We start from the raw sequence: 17510 nt of genomic DNA, 5'->3' as shown, positions 1-17510 counted from the left end.
CATGAAGTTTGGAAGCCTCTCTTTAACCTTCTTATGTACGTAGCCCTAAACTTAAGCATATGCTTTACGCATACATATTTTATTTTATATATCTAATTTTTAAGCTTGTCTTAACATACTTCCTGGTATGAAAATCTTTTTATATCTTTTGTTACCAAAACAAACAAAATCCGCATTAAAATTACTAGAACCACATGAAAAAGCCAAAGTAATGCAGGTTTTTCATTCCTCCCTCACTTAGGAGAAAAATCTGAAAAACAATTCCTTTATCTACTTCTGGTAAAGAAATGCGTTCAAGATTTTGTATTATTTTAAGCTATAATATTTTGAGAAAGATCTTTATTTGCCTTACACAACAGTAAAAATTATATATTACACATTAATATACTATATATTGCCATGATATATAATTAAGAAAATACTGCCTATCAAAAAGTTTTACCACTGTTTAAAAAAACAAAATCCTGAAAGTGATTTTTAAGCTGTACATTTTCTTCAAAAGAAGAAATTCCTAGCTTTTACTCAGAAAAAAAAAAAAGTACATTTGTAAGTTTTTCTCTCAGGAGAAATCTGGGATTCCCTGCATCATTCATATTTTCTTCCTTTTGCTCTTCTTTTCTAACGTTTCTACTGTTTTCCTCTTCTTGGTTGACACCAGGCTGCTTCCTTTTGTTGGCTTATTACTGTCACCAGTTAAACCGCATTTCTTCGTGTCAGGTTTTCGCTGCCTTTCTTCCTCCTGGACTTCACAGCCAGATTCCTTTTTTTTCCTTTTGGACTGTTCTTGTTTACTTACTAAAATACAAGAGACATTGCATTTAAAGAGTGTTTTTCCCTTTGAAATAAACACAAGCCTACAATAAAGTCAAGTCATCTGGATCTCCTCCACTTTAATGATTCAAAGAGATAGCAGATTATTTAGTTTCTGTAAACGATCAATTTCATTTACCAGGAGATGGTTCTACAGCTGGAAGCAGGCTTCCTTTCGTGTCTGTCACTCTGTCCAGCCACACTCCAAGACATGTCAGCCTGGCGTTAGTGTTTACTTCACACAGCAAAGACGGGGAAACCCCCTGAAACAGGACCGGCAATTCGTGATAACTAACACAGAGGGATTTTAAATAATTACTTTCATTTTTCTATAAACATGTTACCTTAATTTAAAACTTACACTGTATTTTGAGTATAACATATACTGCCTAGAAGAAATGTATTATCTTGATTCATGATTGGTTGGACTAAGTCCTTCACGAGAGCCAATTTCTAAGAAGGGCTCCACTAAAGAAAGCGACCATTTTATCGTGGTCATTTCTGGGTTTAACAAAGAACCATGCACAAAGCAGGTACTCAACAAACCACATTCACAGAGAATGAAGAATAATAAACCAAGAATCTGTAAGAGGGAGACTACCAAAGGGAATTTAAATTTCCAATTATCTGTTTCAAAACTATTGTTAGTTCTACAACTGATCAAAAATTCCCCATTTTTTTCCCTTAGTAATGGCACTATGTTTATTTAACAAAATCTTACAGAGAACATCAATATACAAAAGAGAAGAAAGTCGTGCTTCTCTGATTTAAACAGCAGGAGTTCTGGAATCCTGCCAGCTCAGACTCACCAATACCAATTCCTGAGGCAGTGCTACAGAGCCCTAACTTTAAAACCATGAATGTCAATCATGCCTGGAAGAGATTTTAAAAGTTTAAAGATCTATGCCTTATGACCTTTAAAAAAAATTCCACCTCACTTAACTCAAAATTAATATTGACAGTAAGACTCCCATTCAGTGTATTTACATTGTGCTGAGACACTGACCTTGTCCTCTTTGAGCTTCCACATTTTGATGAAACCATCACTCGATGCTGTAACAATAATATGATGCTCTGGAGTTTCAAAACTGAACATGTCTTTTACCCTAGGATAGAAATAGTAACACCATAAAAGACCCTTTCTTCCAGATAGTATGATACTACTAGAAAGCTTCTATGCACAGTCTCTTGACTTTTCAATGCTTCAAGTATTTCCAAACTGCTCAATGAACGGTGCCTAAAATTTAACATGCTTCACGCTCCCATGAGTTGGTGAGTCATTTTCAGGGTCTAAATTCCAAGATAAAATTGACTGTCAATGATACCTTAAGAAAAAGTTGAAAAGATGGTGACAGATAACTATAAATCATCAGATTATCATAAAGGAAATAAAGATACTTAAAGCCCCTCACCTCAGGAAACTACAAAGTCAGTACCGAGAGAAAAGACAACAGAGATGACCCGAGGCCTCCTCCTCTGCATCTGTTTTTCTTGTCCTCAGTGCCGCCACCCATAGTCTAAGCTACTATCATTTTCCTTCTGGACTACGGAGTAAACTAATCGGCCTCGCTGCTTCCATTTTTGCCCCCTAACAATTTTTTAAAAATCAAACCATGTTACTCCCAGTCTTAAAATTCTACAAAGCTTGGATCTGCTTTAAAATAACACGGGAGAGGGAGGAAGTGGTGGGACATAGATAAACCAATATCTACAAAGGCCCTTAGTATAAAATTCAAACTCCTCACCATGACTTGCAAGGCCATGCACCATTTGGCTCACTCTGACCCAGTCACATGGGTCTTCTAGCTGTTCCTAAAATACACCAAGTTCTTTCCTCCCTCAGGGTCACTGTGCCTACAGTTCTCTCCTCTTTTTAGAAATAGCTCCTTTATCCCTAAGGTCTCTCTTAACTCCCCCTTCCCTGATCAACCTATCTAAATAAGTTACCCGTGTTATTCCCAAATCGTAATACCCATGTCCTTCCTGTTACAATTACCTGCTTGTTTATCGTCTCTCTGTTGCCCCACTATACGAGCCAGGAGAGTGCAAGCTCTGGTTGCAGTATTTCATTATGGATGCTCAGCGAATACTTGTTAAATGAATGAATGGCCAAATTTCGTGAGCGCTATACGGCCTTGAAGAATATGTTCATTTCTCAATACAGGGGAAAACTAGAGCCTGTCTAATTATTGCAGTATTCTGAGTATTTACAAAGAGAGATTTCTTAAAGCTGAACTATTATTTAGAAAATAAAAACTAAGAGTTGTCTGAAACATAAAAGAATATGCAAATAAAACACATTAACGTATAACCATCCATAATCGACTTTTTCAAAATTACAGATGGAAACAGCAGAGGCAGGGTCAGACAGAACTGGGTTGACTCCCAGCTCCAACACCTAACAGGGGGGTAATCTTGGTCCAGTTACTTAACCGTTTACTCTGAGACTCACATTTACCCCCAGAGACACAGTGAGCAAGAGATAACAAACTGGCACAAGACAGAGGTCAATATGTCATTTATTTCTCCTGCAGGAAAAAAAAATAGCATAGAAAGGCGCTAGAAGTGGACAAGGAGAATAAAGTGAAAGGACAAGAGTGGTCAGGGGCAGAGCTCAAGATGGTTTAATTGTTTTTCCCTGCTGAAGCATGGATTGAGGATTTCAGGCCTCAAGTCTAATGAAATTATTGGGAAAATAAATTCCTTGTGCAAGTGACTAGTCCTGATGACAACTTCACCACTTCTGTATCACTTAGGCCAAGACAACAACATTCCCACTATCCTCTTAGGTTCCAGAAATCATATATATGTAGATATGTCTATGTCTGCGGTCGTTCATAAAAAACATACACCCTGCTTTATGAAGCTACTGCATTTATAAGAGATTCTACACGTACATGCACACAGAGATTAGTGAAAAAAATACCTGTTTTCATGAGCTTTGAATTCAGAGAGGCACATTAGTGAATCACAGTCAAAAAATCTTACGACCTCCTCATCTCCAGCCACTGCAAGGACCGATTCCTAGGAGAGGAAAAACAGAATACTATCCAGAATGTCATCAACAGATTCCTAGGAGAGCAAAAACAGAATACCATCCAGAATGTCATCGACATACTATCCAGAATGTCATCAACAATGACATCAACAATGTCATCAACAATATCACCACACATACTAAACTCCCATCACTGATTTCCGATCACTTACTGAAAGAAACGTAACAGAAGATACTCTCTTTTCATTTGTGATGGTGCCACTGACGGATGCAGTGTCAAGCTGATAGACATCTATTTTGTTCAGAATGACAACTACGTATTTCTCTCCTCTTGGGGACCATTCCACTATGTGAGCATCTGTAAGTTAAAAGCACAAAGCTGTTGTATTTCTTGAATAAAAAAAGAAATTGATCAGGGTCATAATAAAAATAGCAAATATTTACACTGCATTTTCACATCCACTATCCCATTCAATCTTCACAACTTATAACACGTATTTTGTGAGTTAAATTGTAGACAATGAACTGGTTCCAAGACTCATTAAGGTCATACAGCTGGAAGGCGGCAGAGCCACACCAAGAATCCCTATCTAAAGTGGGAAAAGAAATTAACCTAATGCATTTGCTCTCAGAGGGAACCACCACCACGCACAAAGATAAATGTATATGTACATGCTCACAAGAATGTGTGTATATACATTCACGTCCCATCAAATTTTCAAATACATTTCAAACAAAAATACTCACTTTGTTTTATGTTTTTTATGAATGCCGATCTTCCTTCCACAAGATTCCATGTTCTGCAAAACAGGAAGCTCATTTACGGCATGATCACCAACTCTGACCAGGTATAAAGGTAAGTTTAAGGAAGACTCAAATGAAAATTTACTAACTACTTGGCTATTCAGAAGAACTGCCTTCTTTCTTACAGCACCACGTGAAGTATTATTAAGCAAGATTAAAACTCGCTCTGTTCCCACAGCCCTTTCCTATGTATGCTGAGTCCACTGTATTTTCAAAAGGTTTCACCCCCTAAAACTCTTCTTTTTAGGATCACCCTCTACTTCACAGCTTACAACTGCAATGTAACTTGCATGTTTGAATATAGAGCTTGTCGGTTTTTTTCCATTATGAAAAGGTTCACTAGCTTTCAACCTCTCCTTTGTGTCAAAATATCATCAAATGGCTGACAACGTGAGACAATACAGAAACAGAATCTAATTACTATAGTAAAAGATGTCCCAGGGTGGGTTCTTGTTATACTTGGAGAACGAAGACCACAGCTTAGTAAAGGTGCTCTTGGGCCTTAATGACTTACCTTAATGTCTTATCTGTACCCACAGACAAGGCCAACTTGCCAGACGGGTGAATGGAAAGGAAGGTCACATGTCCTCTAAAAGGAAACTGACAGTTAGTCCCCAACCTGACTGGCACCTGGAGACCGATGGGGAAGTCTGGACTCACTTGTGAGCTTTAATCGACTTCAGGCACTCCCATTTCTTTGCATCCCAGACACAAATGAGGCCGTCCTCTGCTCCGCTGATTAAGTGCCTGTTGCCATGGAATTTCAGGCAAGTTATTGTGCCTGTGGAAAAACCAAGACAGGCAGAACTAACGTTCATTTTGGGTGCAAACTCCATTTCTGGCTTGAAGGCTATGCTGCAGTAAGAAAACATCCAATATCTTAATATTACTGAAACATGCCTTGAAGTGTTGGGTGAAGAAATTAATTTGTTTTTCATCTAAGATCCTACAGTCTCAAGCCTATGTAAATATTTTCAGCAAAGCGTTTCTCTAGTTGTAGATACAGGTTTGCACCAACCAGTTCACCTTCTTGCTTTACATCCCCATAGTCATAAACTTTGGAGATGGCTGGCTAGGATAGTTTGAGCAGAAGTCAAACAAAACTAACCAGCTAACCTGGGGATCAAACCAAGACGCACAGCCATACGACTTCTACTTTCCAAACAGTGAATCCGCTACCCGACCACCCATGATGCAGTTATTACGCCTTCAGAGCTACTTTTGATTTGACTTCTACACAGTTCTTATTCACTGTCGTAAGAATTTATTACAATTTCATAAAACAATACACTAATTATGTCTTCTGTATTCTCCTTCCATGGTTAACAAATCTTCCTACATCATTTTAACTTCTTTACAAAACATTGCACTCCCTTCCACTCAAACTGAAGCCTGGATCGCCCATGAATTTCCCCTACAGCGCTCCTCAAATATTAAAAGGCTGGAGCGAGGTGAGGTGATGGAAGAACCCAGTACTCAATCCCTCAAATCAGTCCTCAAGTAAGATTCCTTATCCTTTAAAGTCTGTGTCACCCAGCTTAATTGCCCTAGAGTTGAGGAGTCAGCAAACCACTGCCTGCCGGCCAGATCTGGCTGGCGGCCTGGTTTTGTAAATGCAGCTTTACTGGAGTACAGCCAGGCTCGCTCAGTCACAAAATGTCTACGGGTGCTTTGGCACGGCCAAAGTGAGTAGTCGTAACAGAGACTGTACAGCCGCAAGGCCTAAGTATTTACTATTTTGTCCTTCTCAGAATAAGAGTGTGAACCCCTGTGTCGTTACTGCCCATCTGCACACCTCCTGGTCAATCCTTTACACTGCCCTTTATATTGAAAGAGCCAGAGATCTGTGAGGAATAATTCTGCACCCCCAAAAAGCACTAATAGTATGTGGGCTTATGGACTCCCTTCTCCTCAAAGTGGGAAACTTCAGCCACTTTGCCCATGTTTTCCTCCTTCCCTACTTCTCATTTTGGGAATTTTGCTTTCCCACATCTCCTACTCCTTCTTTCCACGACTCCATTTGTTCCCTGGAAAAGAGCTTATCTATTACCAACTGTTAGAAAAACAGGATTTGTACCAGGAATGAAGGAAATCAGGAACCCTATTTCATTCATCCCCTATCCAAACTCTAAGTCCCTTCTTGTTGAACACCTGTACCAATGGGTTTGGACAGACTAGACTCGTTTAACTTATTTCCTCCAAGCCTAAGGGAGAGAGGAGGCTTCCTTGTATGAACTGGGATTAGGAGACAGACAGGAAAAGGAACGTACGTTGAAATCACTCAGAGCCGAGCTTCTGCTGAAAAGCGAGACACCTGTCAAAGTAGCTAAGGACCATCTAATATAAGAAAGACGCTGATCACTCTAAATTTACTGCTAGAAGCCAACGCTTGGTGTGGAACTTCTGTAATATATGAAAGATAGTGTAAGAAAAAGGGTACCTGTCTTTATCTGCCTTTCACTGCAGGAAGCTAACTTGCTTGACTGAGTTTCCTCAAACTAAGTATGTATTTAAGTGACTCTACTGCCTTAAGTTCTTTCTTCCTTTCCCTTTTCCTTCTGGAACACATGTGAAACCCCTCCTTCTCTGTCCCCTGAGAAAATGCAGTGAAGACAGCACATGATGTTCAATACCAGGGAAAAAAATTACCTGTTCAGTCTTTCTGTCCCTCGGTCCTCCCATTACCCCGGTCAACTGCACCATCGGTGTGGAACACACAACTGTGGCTTGCGGATCAGCCCCCCGACCTCCTCGATGCCAGTGACCTTTGCCTCCTCTGTATTTCGTCCCTCACCCCTACAGCCCGGACACCGTTACCACCAAGAGCTTTTCCACATTAACTCTACCCTCTGACCACAGCCTCACATCGTCCCAGCCCTTCTTCCACTCACAATCCACCTGCTTTTTTTCACTCTGGAGATCTGCAGACCCTTGACACTCTATCTTCTCTAGGCTGACAACCTATTCTTTCTCTGAAACCCTCAGTTCCCTTGTAAATCGATCCTTCTCTTGCACACGTCAAGTAACCGTCCTCTCTCTCCAGAAATGTCTGCGGCTTACTGCAAACACATGCTAGTCCATCCACAGCCTCCAACTTCAGTCAGGCAGGCCCTCGTCAGTCCTCTACTTGTTCCTGGCACCTCTCCAGGAGAGGCATCCAAACCACGAACACCTTCCTCAGCACTGCTGCCTCCTTCTCATTCAACCCCCAACCTCCTCCACGCAAGGGCCCCCGAGATCTGGCCCCAACTACTTCTCCAGCCACTCCCACCTCCATTCCAATCCTCTCATAATAGCGAGCCCCTTACAGCTCCCCAGACACAGCAGTGGTTAAAAATACAGGCTCTACGGGCTTCCCTGGTGGTTCCGTGGTTAAGAATCTGCCTTCCAATGCAGGGGACGCAAGTTTGATCCCTGGTCGGGGAACTAAGATCCCACGTGCCACAGGGCAACTAAGGTCACATGCTGCAACACAACTAACTACAGAACCTATGCACCCTGGCGCCTGTGCACCACAACTAGACAGAAGCCCACGCGCCGCAACGAAAGGTCCCACATGCTGCAACAAAGATCCCGTGTGCCGCAACTAAGACCCGACGCAGCCAAATAATAAATAAATAAATATTTTTTAAAAAAACAAAAAAAAAAACGGGCTCTAGACCTAGGGTTAAGTTCCAGTTCCAGTGTTTTGTGACCCTGGGCGAGTCATGGAACATCTCTGAGCCTAGGCTTTCTCTTCTGCGAACTGACAATACAACTATACCTTCCTGGCATAGCGCTGGGTACCTGATGGCCCTCAATAAAGTCGGCTCTTCACGTGATGCTACCACTTGTGCTCATCACACTGCCTGCTCTGCCTGGAATGTCCTTTTCCCTACCTTGCAAGTTTCACCTAGCCAACAACTGACACTTTTCTTATAAAATTATGCAGGTGTCATTTTAAGGAAGTTTTCAATGAAAACTCGCTTCCTCCTCCTTGCCCTCTAGACTGGGTTAAGTGCCTCCCTTCTGTCCCAATACAGACTATGAGTAACTTAAGGACAAAGAACCACATTTTTTCCATTTCTATATTTCCTAGCACAGAATCTGCTACGTATCAGACACTTAATGAATTGTTCATCTGAAGTCAAACTGTAAAGTAATAATACCTCAACGTTATTGTCTTGAAGAATACAATGTTCTTACCATTGTGATGCACTAGAGCCCCATGGTCTATCTTCTTTTTCATGTCATAAATGTGAATGGTTTCATCTTTGCTCCCAGTGACTACAAAACGGCTACTGACAGCCACTGCTGACAAGGAGGCAGTGTGGGCGTGGTGAGTGAAGTCGGCCACAGGAGTCCATTTCTGCTAAAGAGTGATACATACAGTCAGTGCCATGCCACGATCGTATCGTAGTTCTCTACAAAGAGATAAGTGGTTTCGCGATCTATGAAAACTCTCAACAGATCCTACAAATGGAGAAAAGACTATGCAATGAAAGGGAGATTCACACAAACAATCTGAGAATTGAATAAGGAAGGTAAAGCAGGAGATGGGAAGGCATCGCTGAGTATCAAAACAATTATGAAGACTGGGCTACAGGGACTTTAAGGTCCCATCCAAATCCTTAACTCCTTAATATATTTACTTAGATGTGACACTTCCATACCATTCATTCACTCAAATGTCCAAATCTTGATTTGAATTTATTCACTCAAATACTGAATAACTACTATGTGCTTGGCATCGTTTTAGGCAGTGGATACAGAGCAGTGAACAAAAGAAACAAAAGTCCTTATCCTAAGGGAGTTGCCATTCCTGTGGGAAGGACAGACAAGACACAATATGATGTCACAGAGATAAGTATCAATATAACAACGCCTACAAAGAAAAATGAACAGGATTTGCATTAATACCAACATAAGCCCTAGAGAATGACCAATGATGAGGTCTTGAGAACTCTATGCTTGCTGCCATGAAACTTCTGGATTGGGTAAGTGTGACTGGTTGAGTGTGAAGGATGACGGCTGAATACACACACACATACCCCACAAATTAAGGGAGGTGCATCAAGAAGTATTAGCAAAACAAGTAAACCAACAAAGAAAAAAAAAAATCACCAAACATGTTTGAACACACTTAGGATGTGTTATTGCAAATTAATTCCTAAAAACGACAGCAGGATAGCCCTTCCATCAATCAGGACCCAGGGGGCCTCTCTTCAGTAAAGGTACAACATTCCTGAAGAGCTGCTATGGCCATAAATCAAAGAACAACCTTTGCTTGTGCATATTACAGAAGGAAGGCTGGTTATCCGGAATATTGCCTGACTAGGTTTAGAAGCAGTACTGGGTAATGGTTAAGCGCTTCAAGCATCAGAGACACCTGGGAATTTGAGTCCGAGGTCTGCCACTTATTAGCTCTGTGGCCTTGAACAAGTCGCTTAACCTATCTCAACTTCTGGTTCCTCATCTGTAAAATGGGAATAACTGTATCTGCCTCAGAGGGGTGCTGTGAGGACTACTCTGTGTCTGGAACATGGAACGCAACGTAATTACAGAAAGAACACAATCAGTAGCATCATCTTTGAGTATTCAAAACACGTACCTTTCAGCCAAAGGCAGATTAACCACCAAAGCAGAAAACAAAATAAACAAAAACAATCAGTCAAGTCATATACTTCCAATTTTCTAGTTAATTCAAGACTGACACTTTGACTTCTTCATAAACAAGTACTCAATGAAACAGGTTTCTGGGAAATACCTAGGACTGCTTAGGGGAAAAAAAAACAGCACAGGACTAAAAGTTAAGGGGATCTTGCTTCTAGTCCTGGGTATGTCCTATCTGCTTCACTACTGCTAATTTACTTAACCTTTTAACGCACACACCCAGTAAAGTTCTTACATTTTGTTGTAATTTTTCTGCACGTGTCTGCCTCCCTCATCCTCTCCTCCTTATGTCGGGAAGATCTCCAGTGCAGGATCCATGCCTTTGGCTTCTTTGCACCTTCACTGCAAGTACTGGCCTCACCGTAAGGAAGGGCCCAATAATGAACTGGTGTCACTTTATCTGTGAGGAGTTTTTCCGGATTTAGCTCAAATATTTTGTCAAATACCGGAACATAAATTCAGTGAAAGAGCGAACTGTTCTTTCATTAAACCCTGAACACCTCACGGGCTGTCAACTTGGATTCATAATCTACGGCCCACTGGCCCGTTTGCAGAAATGCCAGCTTCCTTCGTGCACAGTAGTCGGAATGTTTACCACGAAAGACAGGCATCGTTTCGTCGTATGAAATGCCTTTTCCGTGTTTTAAAAGGCTAACGTGTATTTTAAGTCTCCTGAGCTTCGTCACCGAATCCCTAAGAAATCAGACGGTGCGCTCCCTTGCTGCGCTGTGGGAACCAGACCCGACGGTGCCTGCCCCACCCGCAGCGGCCCCTCCCCGCGCGGGCTCTCACCTCCTGGTCGCCGCTCGCCTTGGGCTCCAAGTGTACAGCGAACCCAAAAAGTACCTGCTCGTAGCATCCAGCTACCAGCTCCATGCAGCACGGCACGCAGCTCCTCCCGGAAGCAGGCTCAGCGCAGACCGGTAGTGACGAAAGCGGATGCAAGGGGGAGGAAGGGTCCTTCCTGCGTCGGCGCTCAAGTTTACGTCAAGACCGCGGGGCTGCCTTTTAGGCGCCTGCATCCGTGGGAGGGATTTCAGGGCTAGAAGATCACGCGGAATTTCCAAGAAGGGAATAATGAAGGACGCCCCATGAAGAGATTCTCATTTCAAGGAGAAAAACAAACAAACCAACCTGGGGACTAGCAGGCATATTCTAGGGAGCCTTGAGCTAGGCGCTTCTGAGGCGAGTGGGCGGGACATCCTCTGCGGAAGCCCCTCGTTTCCGGTACGTCTACGGAAGGGGCGGGGCAGCCTCCGGCCTGGGCGGAAGGCGTAGAGAAGGCTTGGTGTTTCCGCGCTCTTGGTCAACGTGGACCCCTGTCTGTAGTGGGCGGTGATAGCGGGACAGGAGTTAGGTCTCCTTGTTGTGCAGGAAGCCGAGGAATAAACTTTTCTCGCTCACATTCTCTGTAACGGAGCAAGGAGGGGTGGCATTTAGGGTTCGCCGTTATCAGAGGAGTCCGATTCCCTCGTTCCCGCGCGGGCCCGATAATCTCGTCCTGCACACCTTTCCTTGCAGCTCGGTTATGGATTGTCGAACTCTGGGGGCAAATTGGCCAACGTTGTGGCACGTCCTGGGGACGGAGGAGGACCCTTTACTTGAGGGGAGTAAAGACATTACTTGAGGACGAACGGTATATAGTCATCCTTGGTCAGGTTCTACAAAGAAATCTCATTTATTTCCGTTTCACCACCTCCCCCAGGTTAGGTGCAGAGTCAAACGTGAATAAAAGCAAAGCCCTAATTGGGTTTGAGATTTTCACGAGATAACGGAGATTCAGAGATGTGTTAGGACAGCTTCGCACAGACTTAACAATAGAGTAAATCTTGGAGCGTAAAAATAGTCTCGTGAACGCCCTAGCGGGTGGATATGACAGATGGGAGGTTGACACACAGGTTGGTGCCGACCCTTAAACCCCCATATGGATTGTAACACATCCTATAGCTCTTAGACCCTCTTGTCTCTGAGGACATTTGTTCACCGGTGTTCTGAATCGCCAGTCCGTGTTTTACTCAGGGTTGTTTTAATTGATGCTGGTTTGGATACCGTAGAAATGATTTCATTTTGGTTGCTTTGGTTGTCACTGCAGCACAAGGGAAGCCTTGTCTTCTGTGTGCTTTGGCGACTCCATGTGTAAGGACTCCTCAGGCACTGAAATGCTGAAGTCCAGTTCATTCTCAGCCTCTTGAAAACCAGTTTCACTGTTTGACAATAGAGGCACCCATGAGGGAGAGTGCGGGCTGGGTCCCAGACCACCGCAATGACGTGTCACACGAGTTCTTTGTTTTCCCAGTGTATATAAAACTTAGGTTTGTATTATACTGGGGTCTATTAAGTGTGCAATACCATTATGTCTTAAAAATGCACATTCCTTAATTTAAAAACACTTTATTGCTGAAAAGTGCTAACCATCATTTGAGGCTCCGGCAAGTCCTAGTAGTAATAGCAAAGATCACTGATTACCGCACAAAATAGAATAATAATGAACAAGTTTGAAATATTGTGAGAATTACCAAAATGTGACACAGAGAAACGAAGGAATCAAATGCTGTTGGGAAAATGGTGCTGATAGACTTGCTCCATGCAGGCTTGCCACAAACCAAGATTTGTTTAAAAAAAAAAAAAAAGGCAATATCTGTAAAGAACAATAAAGCAAAGTGCAAAAAACGAAGTATGCCTGTAATTCCTTCCCTTTGGGCTAGTTATCTCATTACGTTATCAAAACACACAAGTTGTTTTACTATTTATTTTCCTATTTACTGCTTGTTAGTTCTTCTGGTGGTTCTTCCACCAGAGAACCACTAAGGTCAGAGGAATGTGAATTGCTGGAGTGGTTGTCCCCTGGGCATGGGACAAAGAATGAGTAAGCAGGGGCTTCCCTGGCTCAGTGGTTAAGAATCCGCCTGCCAATACAGGAGACACGGGTTCGAGCCCTGGTCCGGGAAGATCCCACATGCCGCGGAGCAACTAAGCCCGTGCACCACAACTACTGAAGCCCATGCACCTAGAGCCTGCAAGCCACAACTACTGAAGCCTATGTGCCTAGAGCCCGTGCTCCACAAGAAGAGAAGCCACCGCAATGAGAAGGCCACGCACCGCAATGAAGAGTAGCCCCCGGGCTTCCCGGTGGCGCAGTGGTTGAGGGTCCGCCTGCCGGTGCAGGGGACGCGGGTTCGTGCCCCGGTTCGGGAGGATCCCACATGCCGCGGGGCAGCTGGGCCCGTGAGCCATGGCCTCTGGGCCTGTGCGTCGGGAGCCTGGGCTCAATTTTTTTTTTTAAATGAGTAAGTAAGACATTTCTTGAAGTCTCGTATTTTGTCTTTAAATGTGTGACTTTTTACATATCTTTATTTTAATAGGAAGTCAGTCTCTCATCGAAAAGGAAAAAAAAAACAAACTTTTTTCTGCAACTGTGTTTCAAAATCATGTGCTTTATGTATTTTGTTGCTTCTGAAATCCCCCTGGTGCCCTGCCTCATTACCCCAGCGAAGTCTCAACTGCTGTTTGAGAAGAATTAGTTCTCATTTGAAATTAATTTTAATGTATCACGATAACAGGATAATTACTACGGTCAGCATCTTTTGCCAGATTGTCACATTTTATTTTTTTTAATTAATTTTTATTGGAGTATAGTTGAGTATCTGTCACATTTTAGAGACGAAATTTGTGGGTTTTGCTCCAACTAGGATTCTTTTAGAATCTAGTTGGTTCTAGAATGAAAACCATAATGCAAGCGACATAAACATAACTCAAAATGGTTTACTCCTTTTCTTTCTTTGTTTACTGTTAAAAATTAGTGAAACCAATCATAGAACTTAGAAGACCTTAGAGCATCTAGTCAAGGGGTTCCTAATCTGGGGGAATTCATGGATAACTTTTTGGGCCTCTGAATGCCCTGAACTTATATGCAAAATTATGTATGTACATTTATAGAGGAGAGCATTGATAAAATTTTATTACATTTTCAGAAAGATTAGTGCCTCTAAAGCTAAAACATGCTAATCCAATCTGAGGTTATAAATGCTGAAGTAGGTCCAGAACTCTTTCCACACACCTAAGTAACAGTAGGCCCTGGTGTTGCTGCTGCCTTTTACATTTCCTTGGGCTCGAACGTTCTCTTTAACGGAGAAGAAAAGTGGTTTTTCATTGTCTAAAGAAAAGCACACAATACAATATCATATATCTGCTCAACTGGATTCAAACTGAGCATACTTCCTGCCAAACCTCCTGTTCTTTCCAAACTCAGGACGTAAAAAGCCATTCAATCTCATTCTTGTGAAAACAGCCGTTGCCAAGAAACACCCAACACTCCAGGGATCATTAACTCTAAAGCGCAACAGGATTTCTAGTTTTGCATTTAAATTATTGATAGAAAAGCTTCTTACACTTGAGCCATGCATTGATTTATTCATTCACTCAAGAAATATTTATTGAGTACCTGGCTTTGGTTCGCTAAAGAAAAAAGAGCCAGTTTTCCTTTGGGGGTGAGGGGGTGAGGGTGGTGATAAGGTGGATATACTGAGCTAAAAGCAAGATACAGTGGAGAGAACTCGGCCCTGTTAGAAATATCATGTGTGTCTAACATTCCCTCTTAGTTACCTTCTCTTCACAGTGTGACAGGTAGCAAGTCTGTTAAATTTGGGGACTCTACCGAGCTTGCCTGTGCTTGTATTCTCAGAAGATTTTGGTCTCCTCTGCGCGTGGAGCAGAGTGGGCTGCTTCCCCTGGACACCAGCCTGATAGAAATTTGCTTCACCTGCTTCATGGGAATAATCCCGGTGAGCTTTGAGAGGTTTGCACTTGTGGCTGAGATCAAGGAAAGATTTGTGAACTCTTCCTTGTCACCATCATCTAAAAATCACCTGCATGTCCATCTTCATCTCTGGAGCCTTGCTCATGGCCTTCGGTGCCCCGGCTCCTGCCGCCTTCCTGGGTGGGTTCAACATGCCCTGTTGACGTCCCCTACAACCCCAGCCTCCTTACCACCTTGTCTGAAGGTTCAACTCCCACATTCCTTTCCAACTACAGCCCCACCCCTCTCACTCATTCATAGCCAAAATTCCGATTTTCTTTACAAAAAAAATAAAGTCAGTCCTAAAATAAGAGGACCAGAAAAAGATATTCACGTTTTTATGAAAGAATCTTAACTGATATGTTGAATTTGATTTCTAAGCTGCTCCAGTATTTAAGAATTTGTCTTTTTCTAAAAAATACAACAAACTGATGAATATAACAAAAAAAAGAAGCAGACTCACAGATAGAATAAACCAGTGGTTACTAGTTGGGGGGGGGGAGGGTACAAACTATGGGGTGTAAGACAGGCTCAAGAATGTATTGTACAACACAGGGAACATAGCCAATATTGTGTAATAACTGTAAATGGAAAATAACCTTTACAAGTTGTATAAAAAATTTTGAAAGAAAACAGAAACAAAATAGTTTTTTAAAAAAGGAATTGTTTTTAACCTTATATAACTTAACAACAATAGTGGCTTATACAAGACATTTATTTATTCTTTTGGCCACGCCATGCAGCATGCAAGACCTTAGGTCCTGTAACCAGGGATGGAACCTGTGCCCCCTGCATTGGGACGGCAGAGTCTTAACCACTGGGCCGCCAGGGAAGTCCCAAGATACTTGTTTCTTAAGTGAAAGGCATCTGGAGGTAGGTTGGTCTAGTGCTGGTGCAGGGACCCCAGTCATCAGGGACCCAGATCTGTTCTCTCTTTAAGATCCTGTGTTTTGGGAATTCCCTGCGGTCCAGTTGTTAGGACTCAGCGCTTTCACTGCCAAGCACCCGGTTTCAATCCCAGGCTGGGGAACTAAGATCCTGAAAGCCGTGCAGCCAATTGAAAAAAAAAAAGATCCTGTGTTTGGTTGTGTGACTTCTTCCTTCGTATCACCTCATAGGCCAAGAGAGGTGCAGTTATTTTGTCTTCAGCCATCACATCTGTAATCTCAACACTAGGCCTGGGGGAAGGGTGGAGGACAGAAAGGCCTCCTTCCAGCTAAGCAAACTCCCTCTGCCTACGCTGTCCTCAATCCCCTTGTGATAGTTCGATTTACATTTTATTAGCCAGACTTTGGCCACCTGGACACGAGGCCTGTTGCTACCTCCAAATAAAATCAGGGTTCTGTTATTTTTTTTTAATTTATTTATTTATTTTTGGCCGCATTGGGTCTTTGTTGCTGTGCATGGGCTTTCTCTAGTTGCAGCGAGCTGGGGGCTACTCTTCATTGCAGTGCGCGGGCTTCTCATTGCGGTGGCTTCTCTTGTTGCGGAGCATGGGCTCTCGGCACGTGGGCTTCAGTAGTTGCGGCTCGCGGGCTCTAGAGCACAGGCTCAGTAGTTGTGGCGCACGGCCTTAGTTGCTCCATGGCATGTGGGATCTTCCCGGACCAGGACTCGAACTCATGTCCCCTGCACTGGCAGGGGGGTTCTTAACCACTGTGCTACCAGGGAAGTCCCAGGGTTCTGTTATTAAGGAAGAAAAGGAAACCAGATATTGGGTGACCCCTAGCGATGTGTGCACAGCTGCTAATGAATAACATCTCCCTTGAACACGGGGAAATTCACTAGAGTATAAGCTCCACTGTATGCCAGGCACCCACCTTGTATATAGGAGGAGCTCAGTAAATGATGGGTGAATGATTGAATGATTTGAATTCAACATGATGATTATTTTTCACATTACAGGTAAATATAGACTACATTAAGAATTTGAATAGTGGAATCAACAAGCTACAAGGAAATGGCCAGACTCTGTGTCCTTATTTAGACTCAAAAGTTATCTTCTCACATGTTGACATTTTGTGTAGCCTTGCTACTTAAAGTGCCTGCGAGCTGGCTGGAAAGGCAGAATCTGAGGCTTCACTCCAAATCTATGGACTCCGAACCCACATTTTAAACATGCTCAGGTAATTTGAACCCGGACTAAAGTTTAGGAAGCACTGCTTTGTCATGCTTTAAAAAAACAAAACAAAACACACAGCATCACAGAAATATTTCTTTAAAATTTTTTCCTGCACTTGCATTAAGGTAGGGGTGTGTGTGTGTGTGTGTGTGATGTGTGATATATACCGCTTCTTCCCACCAGCTGGTTGGGGTAAAGATTACAACCTGCAGAGGATGTTTAAAAAAAAAAGTCCAGGGACTTACCTGGAGGTCCAGCGGTTAAGACTCCATGCTTCCAGTGCAGGGGGCATGGGTTCAATTCCTGGTGGAGGAACTAAGATACCACAT

General features: G+C 42.7%; 2 protein-coding genes across 5 annotated transcripts in view; both read right to left on the bottom strand.

Moving 5' to 3' along the window:
- Positions 1 to 306: 306 nt before the first annotated feature.
- Positions 307 to 11460, bottom strand: PAK1IP1 (PAK1 interacting protein 1). Of its 4 annotated transcripts, none has more exons than XM_027128354.1 (10): positions 11057 to 11460; positions 8798 to 8963; positions 5273 to 5393; positions 5127 to 5201; positions 4556 to 4608; positions 4021 to 4166; positions 3737 to 3834; positions 1817 to 1916; positions 950 to 1073; positions 307 to 795 (listed from the first exon to the last, which is right to left on the bottom strand). In XM_027128354.1, the coding sequence occupies exons 1-10, from the start codon at positions 11138 to 11140 to the stop codon at positions 590 to 592; spliced, it is 1173 nt and encodes a 390-aa protein (XP_026984155.1). In that variant the 5' UTR covers positions 11141 to 11460; the 3' UTR covers positions 307 to 589. The 4 variants fall into 4 exon arrangements, with proteins under 4 accessions (XP_026984155.1, XP_026984157.1, XP_026984156.1 ...); XM_027128356.1 differs by having other exon boundaries at positions 310 to 795; positions 11111 to 11216; XM_027128355.1 differs by having other exon boundaries at positions 310 to 795; positions 8798 to 8960; positions 11057 to 11202.
- A 96-nt stretch (positions 11461 to 11556) lies between these two features.
- The window catches only part of GCNT2 (glucosaminyl (N-acetyl) transferase 2 (I blood group)), a 147580-nt gene continuing 141626 nt past the window's right edge, over positions 11557 to 17510 (bottom strand). The window contains exons 4-5 of the mRNA XM_027128347.1: positions 17427 to 17496; positions 11557 to 11673 (exon numbers count right to left, since the gene is read on the bottom strand). Coding sequence (XP_026984148.1) covers positions 11571 to 11673; positions 17427 to 17496 — 173 coding nt within the window. The 3' untranslated portion in view covers positions 11557 to 11570. The remainder of the gene's footprint in view (positions 11674 to 17426; positions 17497 to 17510) is intronic.

Source organism: Aethalodelphis obliquidens, unplaced genomic scaffold (genome assembly GCF_003676395.1).
Source record: "Aethalodelphis obliquidens isolate GAN/ISIS:26980383/991018 unplaced genomic scaffold, ASM367639v1 scaffold34, whole genome shotgun sequence".
Lineage (NCBI taxonomy): Eukaryota > Metazoa > Chordata > Mammalia > Artiodactyla > Delphinidae > Aethalodelphis > Aethalodelphis obliquidens.
The sequence above is the reverse complement of the archived record's forward strand: the minus strand, read 5'-3'. Positions and strand labels throughout refer to the sequence as shown.